Raw genomic sequence first — 16,221 nt, forward strand, 5'->3', positions numbered from 1 at the left:
CATCATTAGCAATCAGGGAGATTCAAATCAAAACCACATTGAGATACCAACTTAAAACAGTTAGAATGGCCAAAGTTAACAAGACAGTAAACACCAAGTGTTGAAGAGACACTGTTGGTAGGAATGCAAGTTGGTGCAGCCACTTTGGAAAACAGTGTGGAGCTTCCTTAAGAAATTAAAAATAGAGCTACCGTATGATCCTGCAATTGCACTACTGGGTATTTACCCCAAAGATACAGATGTAGTGAAAAGAAGGGCCACCTGTACCCCAATGTTCACAGCAGCAATGGCCACGGTTGCCAAACTCTGGAAAAAACCTAGATGCCCTTCAATGGACGAATGGATAAAGAAGATATGGTCCATATGTACAATGGAGTATTATGCCTCCATCAGAAAGGATGAATATTCAACTTTTATATCAACATGGATGGGACTGGAAGAGATTATGCTGAGTGAAATAAGTCAAGCAGAGAGAGTCAAGTATCATATGGTTTCACTTACTTATGGAGCATAAGGAGTAACATGGAGGACATTGGGAGATGGAGAGGAGAAGTGAGATGGGGGAAATCAGAGGGGGAGATGAACCATAAGAAGTTGTGGACTCTGAGAAACAAACTGAGGGTTTTGGGGTGGGGGGGTGAACCTGGTGGTGGGTATTAAGGAGGGCACATATTGCATGGAGCACTGAGTGTGGTGCATAAACAATGCAAAACATAAATAAATAAATGTAAACAATTTTGGAACACTGAAAAGAAATAAAATAAAATAAAATGGAAAAGAAATAAAGCACTGTGGTCTGAAAATATGTGGGTAATAATCGCAATATTTTGGTACCAGTTAAGACTTGATTTGTGACCCAGTCTGTGATCTATTCCGGAAAATGTTCCATGTGCACTTGAGAAGAATGTGTATTCTGTTGTTTTAGGATGAAACGCTCTGGATGTATCTGTGAAGTCCATCTGGTCCAGTGTGTCATTCAAAGCCCTTGTTTCCTTGTTAATCTTCTGCTTTGATAACTTGTCCATTGCTGTAAGTGGGGTGTTAAACTCCCCACTATTATTGTATTATTGTCAATGAGTTTCTTTAATTTTGTTATTAATTGGTTTATATAATTGGCTGCTCCCAAGTTAGGGACTTAATATTTACAATTGTTAGGTCTTCTTGTTGGATAGCCCGTTTATTATCATATAGTGTCCTTCTACACCTCTTATTACAGTCTTTGGTTTAAAATCTAGTTTGTCTGATATAAGGATTGCTACCCCACCTTTCTCCTGAAATCCATTAACATGATAAATGGTTCCTACACCCCCACTTGCAATCTTGAGGTCTCTTTGGATCTAAAATGAGTCTCCTGGGGCCGCCTGGGTGGCTCAGTCAGTTAAAATGAGTCTCCTGTAGACAGTATATGGATAGGTCTTGCTTTTTTGTCCAGTCTGTGTCTTTTGATTGTCTGATATAAGAATTGCTACTCCATCTTAATTTTGATGTCTATTGGCATGATAAATGATTCCCACTCCCTCACTTGCAATCTGGAGGTCTCTTTGGGTCTAAAACGAGGCTCTCATAGACAGCATATAAATGAGTCTTTCTTTTTTATCCAGTCTGCCTTTTGATTGAGCATTTAGTCCATTTACATTCAGAGTAATTATAGAAAGATATGAACTTAGTGCAATTGGATTACTTGTAATGTTGCTGTTTCTGTAGATTGTCCCTGTTCCTTTGTGGTCTTTGTTACTTTTGGGCTCTCTCTCCGCTCAAAGGATCCCTTTTAATATTTCTTGCAGGGTTGTTTTAGTGATCACAAATCCCCTTAGCTTTTGTTTGTCCTGGAAACTCCTAATCTCTTCTATTCTGAATGATAGGCTTGCTGGATAAAGTATTCCTGGCTGCATATTTTTCTCATTTAACACCTTAAATATATCATGCCAGTCCTTTCTGGCCTGCCAGGTCTTGTGGAGAGGACTGCTGACAGTCTTAAGTTTCTACACTTGTAGGTTAAGAACATCTTGTCCTGAGCTGCTTTCAGGATTTTCTCTTTATCTCTGAAATGTGCAAGTTTCACTATTATATGCAGAGGTGTTGACCTATTTTTATTGATTTTGAGGGGGATTCTCTGTGCCTCCTGGACTTGAATGCCTGTTTCCTTCATCAGATTAGGGAAGTTCTCAGCTATAATTTGTCCAAATAAACCTTTTCCTTCTCTCTCTTTATCTTCTTCTGGGACCCCTATTTTCTAATTTTATTTCACTTTATTGTATTGCCAATCTCTTGAATCCACCTTTGGTGATCCAGTAGTTGTTTTTATCTTTTTTTTTCTCAGCTTCCTTAATCTCTGTTTTTGGGTCTTTTTTGTTGTTTTTGTTTTTGTTTTGTCTTCTGTATCACTGACTCTCTCTTCTGCCTCATTTATCCCAGCAGTGAGAGCTGCATCTGAGTAATAGCCTTTTTAATTTTGGCCTGATTATATTTTAGTTCTTTATATCCAGAAAGGTATTCTCTATGTCTTCCATGCCTTTTTCAAGCCCAACTAGTCTCTTTATAATCCTTGTTTTGAATTCTAGTTCTGACATCTTACTTGTACCCATATTAATTAAATCCCTGGCTGTCAGTACTGCCTCTTGTTCTTTCGTTTGTGGTGAGTTTCTCTGTCTCATTGTTATGTCCAGAAAAGAGGAGATGAAAGAGAGAGAAAAGACAAAAATATAAACAACACCACCAGAAAAATACAAACCAATCAGAAGAAAAAGATAAAACCAAAAAATGAGAAAAAATAAAACGAAAGTAAAAGAGAACAAAACAACAAACTAGATCCTGGGTGTATTTTGGTCTGTTTGTCAGAAGAAACTAGATCCTGGAGTAGGAAAGAGAGAAAAATTTTTATATATACAAAAATAAAAGGGGCGCCTGGGTGGCTCAGTGGGTTAAGCCTCTGCCTTCGGCTCAGGTCATGGTCTCAGGGTCCTGGGATCGAGCCCCGCATTGGGCTCTGCTCAGCAGGGAGCCTGTTTCCCTTCCTCTCTCTCTCTGCCTGCCTCTCTGCCTACTTGTGATCTCTATCAAATAAATAAAATCTTAAAAAATAAAAAATAAAAATAAAATTGAATACAATGAAAGGAAACCAAAGATTAAAAAAATGTATACCACGTAAATATAAAAATAAAAACTGAAGAGACAAAAAAAGAATTGATAAAAAAAGAAAGAAAATAGCTGAAAATGAAAAAAAGTAAAAATGAAAGTCTCAAGAATAATAATTAAAAAAAAAAAAAACCCTACGAATGATATATATTGTTTTCCCCAACAGCCGAAATTTTCGGTTCTCTATCATCAGTAAACTTGTTGTTAGAGGGATGTTCCTGCTGGTCTCCCGGAAGAGGGGCCTGTTGAGCTGATTCTCAGATGTCTTTGCCAAAACGGAATCCACCCCCCCTTGCAGAGGTCCAGGGTCAGTGTAAGTGGCTCCAGATTGCACCATGTGGTGCTGTTTTGCTCCCGGAAGGCTTTCAGCACCAATTGGGGGTGATGAAAATGGCAGCGCCTCCATATATAGCTCCAGAGCTGAAAGCTCCTGCCCCCCACTCTTCAGTGAGCCCTCACAGAAAAGCAGTCAATCACTTTTGCCTCCCTGATTTCTGTCCAAACTCGGTGTTCACCCAGCCTGTGACCAAGTGTTTTTATCTCAGGCACACAACCCCCTTTTGAGTCTCCAAACTTTATGAACTCCTGTGGTGCACATCCGTGCTCCTCCCAGAAGAGGGAGTGGGGATCTTACCATGCTGCCTATTGCTGGGATGCTTCTTGGAGAGCATTCACCTGATGGTGCAGTTGTTCATGGTTTACAGAAATACCAAGCAGAAAGCTAGAGCCTAGACTTGCTGTTTGCAGCTGGCTTCCCCTCTACAACATTTGCAAACTCTGCCACACTTTGGCACCCCCATTCTTTTTTTTTTTTATTTCTTTTCAGCGTAACAGTATTCATTGTTTTTGCACCACACCCAGTGCTCCATGCAATACGTGCCCTCCTTAATACCCACCACCTGGCTCCCCCAACCTCTCACCCCCCACCCCTTCAAAACCCTCAGGTTGTTTTTCAGAGTCCATAGTCTCTCATGGTTCACCTCCTCTTCCAATTTCCCTCAACTCCCTTCTCCTCTCCATCTACCCATGTCCTCCATGTTATTTGTTATGCTCCTCAAATAAGTGAAACCATATGATAATTGACTTTCTCTGCTTATCTTATTTCACTCAGCATAATCTCTTCCAGTCCCGTCCATGTTGCTACAAAATTTGGGTATTCATCCTTTCTGATGGAGGCATAATACTCCATAGTGTATATAGACCACATCTTCCTTATCCATTCGTCCATTGAAAGGCATCTTGGTTCTTTCCACAGTTTGGCGACCGTGGCCATTGCTGCTATAAACATTGGGGTACAGATGGCCCTTCTTTTCACTGCATCTGTATCTTTGGGGTAAATATCCAGTAGTGCAATTGCAGGGTCGTAGGGAAGCTCTATTTTTAATTTCTTGAGGAATCTCCACACTGTTTTCCAAAGTGGCTGCACCAACTTGCATTCCCACCAACAGTGTAAGAGGGTTCCTCTTTCTCCACATCCTCTCCAACACATGTTGTTTCCTGTCTTGCTAATTTTGGCCATTCTAACTGATGTAAGGTGGTATCTCAATGTGATTTTAATTTGAATCTCCCTGATGGCTAGTGACGATGAACATTTTTTTCATGTGTCTGATAGCCATTTGTACGTCTTCATTGGAGAAGTGTCTGTTCATATCTTCCGCCCATTTTTTGATATGATTATCTGTTTTGTGTGTGTTGAGTTTGAGATGTTCTTTATAGATCCTGGATGTCAACCTTTTGTCTGTACTGTCATTTGCAAATATCTTCTCCCATTCCGTGGGTTGTCTCTTTGTTTTGTTGACGGTTTCCTTTGCTGTGCAGAAGCTTTTGATCTTGATGAAGTCCCAAAGTTCATTTTCGCTTTTGTTTCCTTAGGCACCCCCATTCTTTTTGTGACCCTGGGGATCCTGAGGCCATACTATCCCATCTGGGATTCTTCCCTACTTTGCCACTTGAGCCCCTTTCAGGCAGGAACGTCCCCTCTGGAGCAGACTTCTGAAAGTTCCAATTTTGCACTCTGCTGCTTATAATACTTTCCAATAGCCAGCTTAAGGAAGTTCTCTCCCACCACAGTTTATCTTCCAATATATTGCCTTGGACTCACATCTCCATACCTCCTACCTTGCAAAAAGAGGTCACTTTTCTATTTGTAGAATCAAAGCAATCCAACAGGACATTAAAAGAATCATTCAACATGATCAAATGGGATTTATTCTTGGGTTACAAGGGTGGTTCAATATTCACAAATCAATGTGATACACCATATTAATGAAAGAAAGGATAAGAACCATATGATTTTTTAATAGATGCAGAAAAAACATTTAACAAAGTATAATATCCATTCATGATTTTAAAAAAACTCTCAACAAGTGGGGATAGAGGGGACATACTTCAACTTAATAAAGGCCATATATGAAAAACCCACAGCTAATATCATCTTCAATGGGGAAATACTGAAAAGATCTTCCTCTATGGTCAGGGATAAGATGGGGATGTCTCTCACCATTGTTATTTAACAAATACTGGAAATCCTAGCCTTGGCAATCAGACAACAACAACAAAAATAAAAGGCATCCAAATGAGCAAGGAAGAAGTCAATCTTTCACTATTTACAGATGACATGATACTCTATATAAAGAACATGAAAGACTTCAAAAAACTGTGAGAGCACTTACCCAAATTCAGTAAAGTCACAGGATACAAAAATCAACATCCAGAAATCTGTTGCATTTCTAGACACTGGTAATGAAACATCAAAAAGAGAAATAAAGGAATCAACCCCATTTACAATTGCACCAAAACCCATAAGACACGTAGGAATAAACCTAACCAAAGAAGTGAATGACCTGTATTCTCAAATGTATAAAACACTGATGAAAGAAATGGAAGAGGAAAGACATCGGAATGGAAAAACTTACCATGCCCATGGATCAGAAGAACAAGCATTGTTAAATTGTCTATACTACCCAAAGCCATCTACACATTATATGCAATCCCAATCAAAATACCACTAGCATTTTTCACAGAGCTAGAACAAATAATCCTAAAATTTGTGTGGAACCACAAACAAGGAAGACCCCAAACAAGGAAGGCTGGAGGCATCACATATCCAGACCTCAAGTTATATTACAGGGTTGTAGTGATCAAGGCAGTATGGTACTGGGACAAATACAGACACATAGATCAATGGGACAGAATATAAAACCCAGAAATAAACCCACAATTATATGGTCACTAACTCTTCAACAAAGCAGGAAAGAATATCCAATGGAAAAGACAGTATTTTCAACAAATATTGTTGGGAAAACTGGACAGCAACATGAAAAATGAAACTGGACCATTTTCTTACACTGTACACAAAAATAAGTTCAAAATGGATTAAAGAACAAAATCTGAGATTGGGGAACCATTAAAATGAGCTGTGTGGGGCTGTATGGGGCTCTTTCCATAGTATAATGGGACAGATAGGGCCATGTCTGAAATCCTGGGGAACACTTGGGTGCCACTTAGTATTTTATCTACTTAATAATAAATCTCAATGGAAAGTCTAATAACCTAATAAAGACAGGACCAAAAAGGGTGCATATTCCCTAGGAATGAAGGTTCCCATTATACTACAAAGAGGTCACAGGCAGTAACCTCTTTCACACTGGCCTTTACAATTTCTTACTAGATATGTCTCCTGAGTCAAGGGAAACATAATAAAAAATAAACTACTGGGACTTCATCAAAATAAAAAGCTTCTGCACAGTGAAGGAAACAATCAAGAAAACTAAAAGTCAACCTACAGAATGGGAGAAGATATCTGCAAATGACACAGCTGATAAACAGTTAGTATCCAAATATATAAAGAACCTATCAAATTCAACACCCAAAAAATGAATAATCCAATTAAAAAATTGGATAGACATAAACAGACATTTCTCCAAAGGAGATATACAGGTGATCAACAGACACATGAAAATATCCTCAACATCACTTGTCATCAGGGAAATACAAATCAAACTACATTGAGATATCACCTCACATCTGTCAGAATGGCTAAAATCAACAATATAAGACACAACAGTTCTTGGCAAGGATGTGGTGAAAGGGGAACCCTCTTTAACTGTTGGTGGGAATGCAAGCTGGTGCTGTTTCTGTTCTGTTACCTCCATTCTGTTACCATGGGAAATAGTATGGAGGTTCCTCAAAAAGTTAAAAATATAACTACCCCTATGATCTGGCATTTTTTAAAACAGATTTACCAGAAAAATACAAAAATGTTAATACAAAGTAATACATGCACCTTATGTTTATAGCAGCATTATTTACAATACCTAAATTATGAAAACAGTCCAAATGTCCACGGACTGGTGAATGGATAAAGAAGATGTAGTGTGTGTGTGTGTGTGTGTGTGTGTGTGTGTGTGTACACATACATACAAACAATGGAATATCACTCAGCCATAAAAAAGAATGAGATCTTGTCATTTGCAACAACATGGATGGAGCTAGAGAGTATATGCTAAGCAAAATAAGTTAATAGGAAAAAGACAAACACCATATGACTTCACTCCTATGTGGAATTTAAGAAACAAAACAAAGAAACAAATGGAGAGAAGGAGGGAGAGAAAAAAAGAGAGAGAAAAGATAGAGAGAGAGAGACCTCTATAGTAAACAAACTGATGGTTACCAGATGGGATGTGGGTGTGTGGATGGACGAAATAGTTGATGGGGAATAAGGAGTACACTTGTCAGGCAATGGGTGTTGTACGGAATTGTTGAAACACTATATTGTACAATTCAAACTAACACAACACTGTATGTTAACTATATTGAAAATTTAAAAAAGAATATCCCCTAGCAAGGGGCCTCATTACATAGTGACATATTGTCTACCAGTAGGTCAAAGGCAGCCACTTTTTTCCCCCATTCTTTAAACAGTTAGTAACTTTAACTACTTAAACTTTAAAGTAATTTTAAATACTATTTAAAAACTTTAAATAGTTTTTTAGTACAGCACCAATTAAATACATGCCTGTATCTGGAATCCTGTTGTACAAAGGGGGAAAAAATGTATCTCTACACACTAAACTCTTGCATGGCATGTGAGGTACTCATAATTCATTCATTCATTCATGCATGCATACATGCATGCATGAATTTTTGTCTCTCTCTGCTCCCTGTTGCTTTCTGAACATCTATGATCACATTTATAAAAGCTAAAATTAAGGTGAATATATATACCAGTTTGTCCTATATAGTCCCATTATTAGACTCTTTTTATTCTCAAGGTATATTCCAGTTTGATCTATGAAGATATAATACAATAGACATCCTCAGGATGAGGAGACAGTTCTAGAGTTCTTTTGTTGGTGTTTATATATATCCATGTGGGTAACAGAGTATCATAAATTATACACAAAGAAATTATAATAATAATAATTATTATTAATGGTAATAATAATAATTCCAGTTCATTGTGATGTGCTAGTCAATTTCCTGGTTTTGTTAATGTAATCTAGTTATATAAAGTGGTACCACTGGAGGAACCTGGATGAGGTATAAATTATCTTTCTGTACTATTTTTTAAATTTCTTATGAGTATGTAATTATTTCAAAATAAAAATTTTATATATATATCTAAATTCCAGTTTGGATAATAAATTATATGACCTCTCAGCTGAATGTACATAGTTTAGTCACACTTAACCCCCTTTCTTGACTTTACAGTTACTTCATGCAACTTCCCTGATAGTGCAACCACTCTGGAAAACAGCATGTAGTTTCCTCAAAAAGTTAAAAATAGAGCTACCTTATGAACCAGCAATTGCACTTCTGGGTATTTACCACAAAGATACAAATGTAGTGATCCAAAGGGGCACCTGCACCCCAATGTTCATAGCAACAATGTCCACAATAACCAACTATGAAAATAGCCCAGATTTCCACTGACAGATGGATGGATAAAGAAGATGTGATATATATATATATATATATATATATATATATACACACATACACACACACACCCGCTCACACATACACATATACCTACACTGGAATATTATGCAGCCATTAAAAATGAAATCTTGCCATTTGCAATGACATGGTTGGAACTAGAGGGTATTATGCTAAGCAAAATAAGTCAATCTGAGAAAAACAATTATCATATGATCCCACTCATATGTGGAATTTAAGAAACAAGGCAGAGGATCATAGGGGAAGAGAGAAAAAAAATAAAACAAGATGAAACCAGAGAGTGAAACAAACCATAAGAGACTCTTAATCATAGGAAAAAAGCTGAGTATTGCCAAAGGGGAGGGGGTGGAGGGATGAGGAAACTGGGTAATGGACATTGGGGAGGGTAAATGTTATAATGAGCACTGGTTATTATAAAAGACAGTTGAATCACAGACCTATACCCCTGAAACAAATAATACAGTATATGTTAAATAACTGAATTTAAATTTAGAGTAAAAAGAAAAAAAGAAATGGTTTTTAGGTTTTTGGAGTCAGGATTTAAACGCAGATTGGATGGCAAAGCCAGTGCTCTTTGCCTTATGAGTGAGACCTCCTGACTATCAGCTTGGGAAACAACGGAAAGGATCCAAGAAACTGTATTTAAGTTTTGAAAATTAAAGTAACTCTATTCAAAAAGGTGCACCACTTTGGAAGACATTTTGGCAATTTTTAAATAAAGGCAAATACAGGCTTGCTATACAGCACAACAGTCTTGCTCCTAGCTAGTTACCCAACTGATGTGAAAATAGGTCCATTGATTCTTTTTGATGCTACATCTATCTTAAAACTTCTGCATAGCAAAGGAAACAACAGAATGAAAAGGCATCCTATTGAATGGGAGAAAATATTTGTAAATATCTAATGAAGTTATATATCCAAAGAAATGATATCAGTATCTCAAAAAGATATCTTCACTTCTGTGTTCATTGCAGCACATTATTTACAATAGTCGAGATATGGAAACAATCCAAAAGTCCATCGACAGATAAATGAATAAAGAAAATGTAATATATACATACAATGGAGTATCATTCACCCTTTAAAAAGAAAGAAACCTTGATATTCAAGACAACAGGGATGAACTAAAGGCCATTAGGCTAAGTGAAAAAACCCACTCACAGAAGGACAAATACTGCATGATTCCGTTTTAGATAGGAGGTATTTAAATAGCCACGCTAGCAGACAAGAAAAATTAAATAGTGCTTGTCAGGGGCCAGAGGGAGAAGGAAATGGAGAATTGTTTTTTTTTTCTATGGGTATAAGATGTTTTTGTTATATGAGATGAGTAAGTTCTAAAGATCTGATGTACAATATAGTACCTACAGTCAATAATATAGTATTGTACACTCTAAAATATGTAAGGAGGATAGATTTCACGTTAAGCGTTCTTATCAAAAAAGAAAAGAAAAACCACAAAGAAACAGAAGGAAATCCTTGGAGATTAAGGATATATGTAATATCTTGGTTATGGTGATAGTATCATGGATATAGGGCTAAGTCTATACTCATCAAGATGTATACATTAAATGTGTGCAATTTTTATCACTTATACTTCTGCAAAGCTAAAAAACATATGGAGTATAAGAGCAGTGAAAGCTTGGGGAAATATAAAAAAGTTCATTTTTTTGCAGGTTGATTGAAGTTCTCATAGAGCACCAAGGGGAGATATCTACTGTGAAGATGAAAATAAAAATTGGGAACTGGTGAAAGATCTGCAGATAGAGATGTGGAGGTAAGCAGAATATATGAAAGGATTAATATAATGGATTTATATGCCATCAGCTAGAGGAGACCATAGGAAACAAACCATCCAAAGTTGGGATTCTAGACAATGCCACAAATGGGGTTAAGACTGAAAAATCAATGGCTTTGCCCCTTATTGCTGAGGTGAGGGGAAAAGGAGAAGAAACCCTAAAATTAGACAGTCTGAGAAATTAAGCTCAATGTTGACCAATTCTGGGTCCTTGGCAAGTCATCAAATTCCACATTTTCAATCTTTAAGATGGTGATAAGATTCCTTTGTGGAATAATCATAAGAGTAAAATAAGAGCATGGATGTAAAACTTGCTTAAAAATTCCAAAATACTAAGCAGAAGGGAGACACCCTTAAACAGTAAGGCTGTTAACCTGGCTCTGGTTTTCCCATACTTGTGGGAGTAACCTGTAAGGTCTTAGGTATACATTAGCTCCCAGGTAAAGACAAACTAAACTATTGTAGCAGATAGAAGGTCCACTTTAGGTTCAGGTCAGGCCAGAATGTAGACATGAAGATAAATCAGAGGAGAAAATGTTAAAAGACAGAATGATGTGAACCTGTGTTTGGGAAGAAGTAAGTAAAAATCTGCATTCAATGATGAAAGTCCAGTTTTTATCAGAGGTAAGCAGAGGGGCAAGATGTTTGAGTTTTAGTCAATATTGACCTGGGAGAGCAGGGTATTATTTAAAGCAGTTGTAGTTAAAAAAAAATAATAAGCACATGACATATTAATTGTTTAACAACTGGAGACAGAAAGATCAATTAAAAGCTTAAAATTAATGCTTCTTCAGTCACCTGGGAATAACAAAAAGAAAGAACTTGTTGGCAGGTCACTGAGACCCCCTTTTGCAGTGCAACTACACAACTCCACTTCTTTTATGTATTGAACCATTATTATGTCATTTTATTTTATTTGTGCATTTTTATTATGTTCAATTAGCCAACATATAGTACATCATTCGTTTTTGATGCAGTGTTCAATGATTCATTGGTTGTGCATAACCCAGTGCTCATCACAACACGTGCCCTCCTTAATATCCATCACCTGGTTACCCCTTCTCCCCAACCCTCTTCATTCTGTAACCCTCATTTGGTTCCCAGAGTCCAGAGTCTCTCATGGTTTTTTTCCCTCTCTGATTTCTTCCCATTCAGAGCTCCCTCACTGCCCATATGATTCTCCATGCTATTCCTTATGTTCCATATACGAGTGAAACCATATGATAATTGTCTTTCTCTGCGTGGCTGATTTCACCCAGCATAATCCTCTCCAGTTCCACCGATGCTGATGCAAATGGTAGGCATTCATCCTTTCTGGTGGCTGAGTAATATTCCATCGTATATATGAACCACATCTTCTTTATCCATTCATCTGTTGAAGGACATCTCAGTTCCTTCCACAGTTTGGATATTGTGGACAACACTGCTATGAAAAATGGGGCACATATACCCCTTCTTTTTCACTACATCTATATCTTTGGGATAAATCCCTAGTAGGGGAATTGTTGGGTTGTAAGGTAGCTCTATTTTTAACATCTTGAGGAACCTCCATACTGCTTTGCAGAGTGGATGTGCCAGCTTGCATTACCACCAACAGCGTAAGAGGGTTCCCCTTTCTTCTCCACATCCTTGCCAACATTTGTTGTTTACTGTCTTGTTAATTTTTGCCATTTTAACCGGTATAAGGTGGTATCTCACTGTGGTTTTGATTTGTATTTCCCTGATGGTGAGTAATGTTGAACATTCTTTCATGCGTCTGTTAGCCATTTGTATGTTTTCTTTGGAGAAGTGTCTGTTCAGGTCTTCTGCCCCATTTCTTGACTGAATTTTTTTTCAGGTGTTGAGTTTGACAAATGACATTACAGATAAAGGGCTGGTATCCAAGATCTATAAAGAACTTACCAAACTCAACACCTGGAAAAAAAAAAAAAAAAAAACCACCACCACCAAATAATCCAGTTAAGAAATGGGGAAGAAGACATGAACAGACACTTCTCCAAAGAAAACATACGTATGGCTAACAGACGTACAAAAAAATGTTCAACATCACTAACCATCAGGGAAATACAAATCAAAACCACAATGAGATACCACCTTACACCAGTTAAAATGGCAAAAATTAACAAGATACCAGCCCTTTATTTGTAATGTCATTTGCAAATATCTTCTCCCATTCCACAGATTACCTTAGTTTTGTTGACTGTTTCCTTTGCTGTGCAGAAGCTTTTTATCGTGACTAAATCCCAAAAGTTCATTTTTGCTTTTGTTTCCCTTGCCTTTAAAGAGGTATCTTGAAAGAAATTGCTGTGGCCAATGTCAAAGAGGTTACTGGTTATGTTCTCTCCTCTAGGATTTTGATGGATTCCATCTCACATCAAAGTCTTTCATCCATTCTGAGTCTATCTTTATGTATAGTATAACAGAATGGTCCAGTTTCATTATTCTGTGGCTGTATAATTTTCCCAGCACTATTTATTGAAGAGACTGTCTTTTTTTGCATTGGATATTCATTTCTGATATGTCAAAGATTAGTTGACCATAGAGTTGAGAGTCCATTTCTGGTATCATAAAAACCATCTAGGAAAAGCCCACAGTGAATATCATTCTCAATGAGGAAAATCTGAGAGATTTTCCTTAAGTTCAGGAACACCACAGAGATGCCCACTCTCACCACGTTTGTTCAACATATTACTAGAAGTCCTAGCATCAGCAATTAGACAACAAAAAGAAATAAAAGGCATTAAAATTGGCAAAGAAGTCAAACTCTCTCTCTTCACAGATGACATGATACTTTATGTGGAAAATCCAAAACACTCCACCTCAAAATTACTAGAACTCATACAGCAATTCAGCAATGTGGCAGGATACAAAATCAATGCACAGAAATCAGCTGCATTTCTATATACTAACAATGTAACTGAAGAAAGAGAAATTAAAGAATCAAACCCATTTAAAATAGCACCAAAATCATATGACACCTAGGAATAAACCTAGCCAAAGAGGTAAAAGATCTATACTGTAGAAACTACAGATCACTTATGAAAGAAATTGAGAAAGACACAAAGAGATGGAAAAACTTTCCATGTTTATGGATTAGAAAAATAAACATTATTAAAATCTCTATGCTGCCCAAAGCAATCTACACTTTCAGTGGAATCCCTATCAAAATAAAATCAACATTTTTCACAGAGCTGGAACAAACAATCCTAAAATTTATATGGAAATGGAATAGACCCCAAATTGCCAGGGGAGTGTTGAAAAACAAAACCAAAGCTGAGGGCATCACAGTCCCTGACTTCAAGCTATATTACAAAGCTGTGATCATCAAGACAGCATGGTATTGGCACAAAAACAGACACATAGATCAATGGAACAGAATAGTATGTCATTTAAACAGAAAATGTCATAGTGAAAAAAGCCCTGGGTCAATATTCTGATATTAATACAGGCAAGGTAATTTTCTTTTTGAAAAGAACTCTTCCCAGGGCCTCCTTCATGTCTCTGTTCCTTAGGCTGTAGATGAAGGGGTTCAGCATGGGGGTGACCACAGTGTACATCATGGCCATGACAGTCTCCTTAACAGTAGAATTATTAGTTGATGGGCATAAGTAGAGACCAATAACTGTCCCATAGAAGAGAGACACCACAGAGAGGTGGGAGCCACAGGTAGAGAAGGCTTTGTGAATACCCCTAGCAGAAGGGACCTTGAGGATGGAGGACACGATCCTTGCATAAGACATGATGATGAGCAGGAATGGGATGACAAGAATGAGCCCTCCCATGATAAATATCACCAACTCATTAACTCGAGCGTCAGAGCAGGCCAGCTTCAGCAGGGCAGACATATCACAGAAAAAGTGGGGGACTTTGTTGTCTGCACAAAACCACAATCTGGCCATGAGCAGAGTGTGTAACATAGCATGGAACATGGTCAGCACCCAGGAAAGCACCACCAGCGAGAGACAGAGCTTGGGGCTCATAAGGCTGATGTAATGCAGGGGGAAGCAGATGGCCACATAGCGGTCATAGGCCATGGCCACCAGGAGGAAGCTCTCTAGATCTGCAAAAAACAGGAAGAAGTACATCTGGGTCAAGCAGCCAGCATAGGGAATGGAGGAGACTTGGCCCTGCATGGTTTGCAACAACTTGGGAATGGTCACAGAAGAGAAGCAGATATCAGAGAAAGACAAATTGCTGAGAAACAAATACATGGGTGTGTGGAGGTGGGAGTCCAGGTGAATGAGGATGATGATGATAAGATTCCCTAGGACAGTGGTAACATACATAGCCAGGAACAGGGCATAGAACAGGTCTTGTTGATCTGGATCAATGGGTAGGCCCAAGAGGACAAATTCTGAGATGACAGTTTGATTCTTTCTTGTCATGCTCTGTGTCCAGTGTCTTTTGTCCATTATAAACCTGAATAAAAATGAACAATTTCTATGATACAAGGTAAGTTGTTCTGCAATAATTGATTTCACTCTCATTATCCAGAACAACATTCTGTAACCACAATATAACAAATCACTAAATCCAATCACCTTCAGACTTGTTTTTTTCATTTCTCACTCATTACCATTTAACAAAGGTTGTTAAAATGTTAAATGGTTGACTCTTCCCTCTCTTCTGAAACACTCTTATCTCTTATCTTCTGCGTGATAATCCTGGTTCTCAGCCCTTCATTCTCAGTAACTGTGATTGGTGTCCTCTATAACAGTATCTTATGTATCGATATTTTCTTGGGCCTTTCCCTAAATACTGTTCTAACACCACATATGCAGCCCTAAAAGAATGGCCTATTCCCATTGCATAAATTACCATCTAAATCTCATTGATAAACCTCTATCAACTCAGAAACTATATCATCAATTGCGAAGTGATTATCTCTTCATATACAATCACAAGCATCTTTGGTTCAACAGATCACAAATAAAACTCATGATCTTACCCTGTCCCCCTCCCAACCTATGCCTCTACATCTCTCACATCTCAGTAAAAAAATCCAGGCACAAGTCATACACCTGAGAGTTTTCTTTCCTTCCATCCTCTCTCATCCTCAATATCCAATCTGTCAACACATCCTAAAGATTCAGCCACATTAAACCTCTTTCTCATTCATCCATTCCTTATCTCAACCTTCACTATATTGACTGGGCTGACATCATGTCTTGTCTGTACTATTGGAACAGCCTCTTTTCTCTTCACTTTTCTCCCTGCTTCCACACTTGAACATTTTCTCCTTCTGGACGCCTAAGTGGCTCTGTCCATTAAGCATCTGCCTTCAGCTCAGGTCATGATCCCGGAGTCCCAGGATTGAGTACTGCATCAGG

At 37.9% G+C, this 16,221-nt stretch overlaps 1 protein-coding gene across 1 annotated transcript; it reads right to left on the reverse strand.

Moving 5' to 3' along the window:
• Positions 1 to 14,316: 14,316 nt before the first annotated feature.
• Positions 14,317 to 15,392, reverse strand: LOC116862011 (olfactory receptor-like protein DTMT). The gene has a single exon (XM_032849014.1). It carries the CDS (start codon positions 15,376 to 15,378, stop codon positions 14,317 to 14,319), a length of 1,062 nt encoding a protein of 353 aa, XP_032704905.1. The 5' UTR covers positions 15,379 to 15,392.
• Positions 15,393 to 16,221: the final 829 nt, after the last annotated feature.

This window comes from Lontra canadensis, unplaced genomic scaffold, assembly GCF_010015895.1.
Source record: "Lontra canadensis isolate GAN:19392208 unplaced genomic scaffold, GSC_riverotter_1.0 scaffold217, whole genome shotgun sequence".
In the NCBI taxonomy this organism is placed as follows: Eukaryota; Metazoa; Chordata; class Mammalia; order Carnivora; family Mustelidae; genus Lontra; species Lontra canadensis.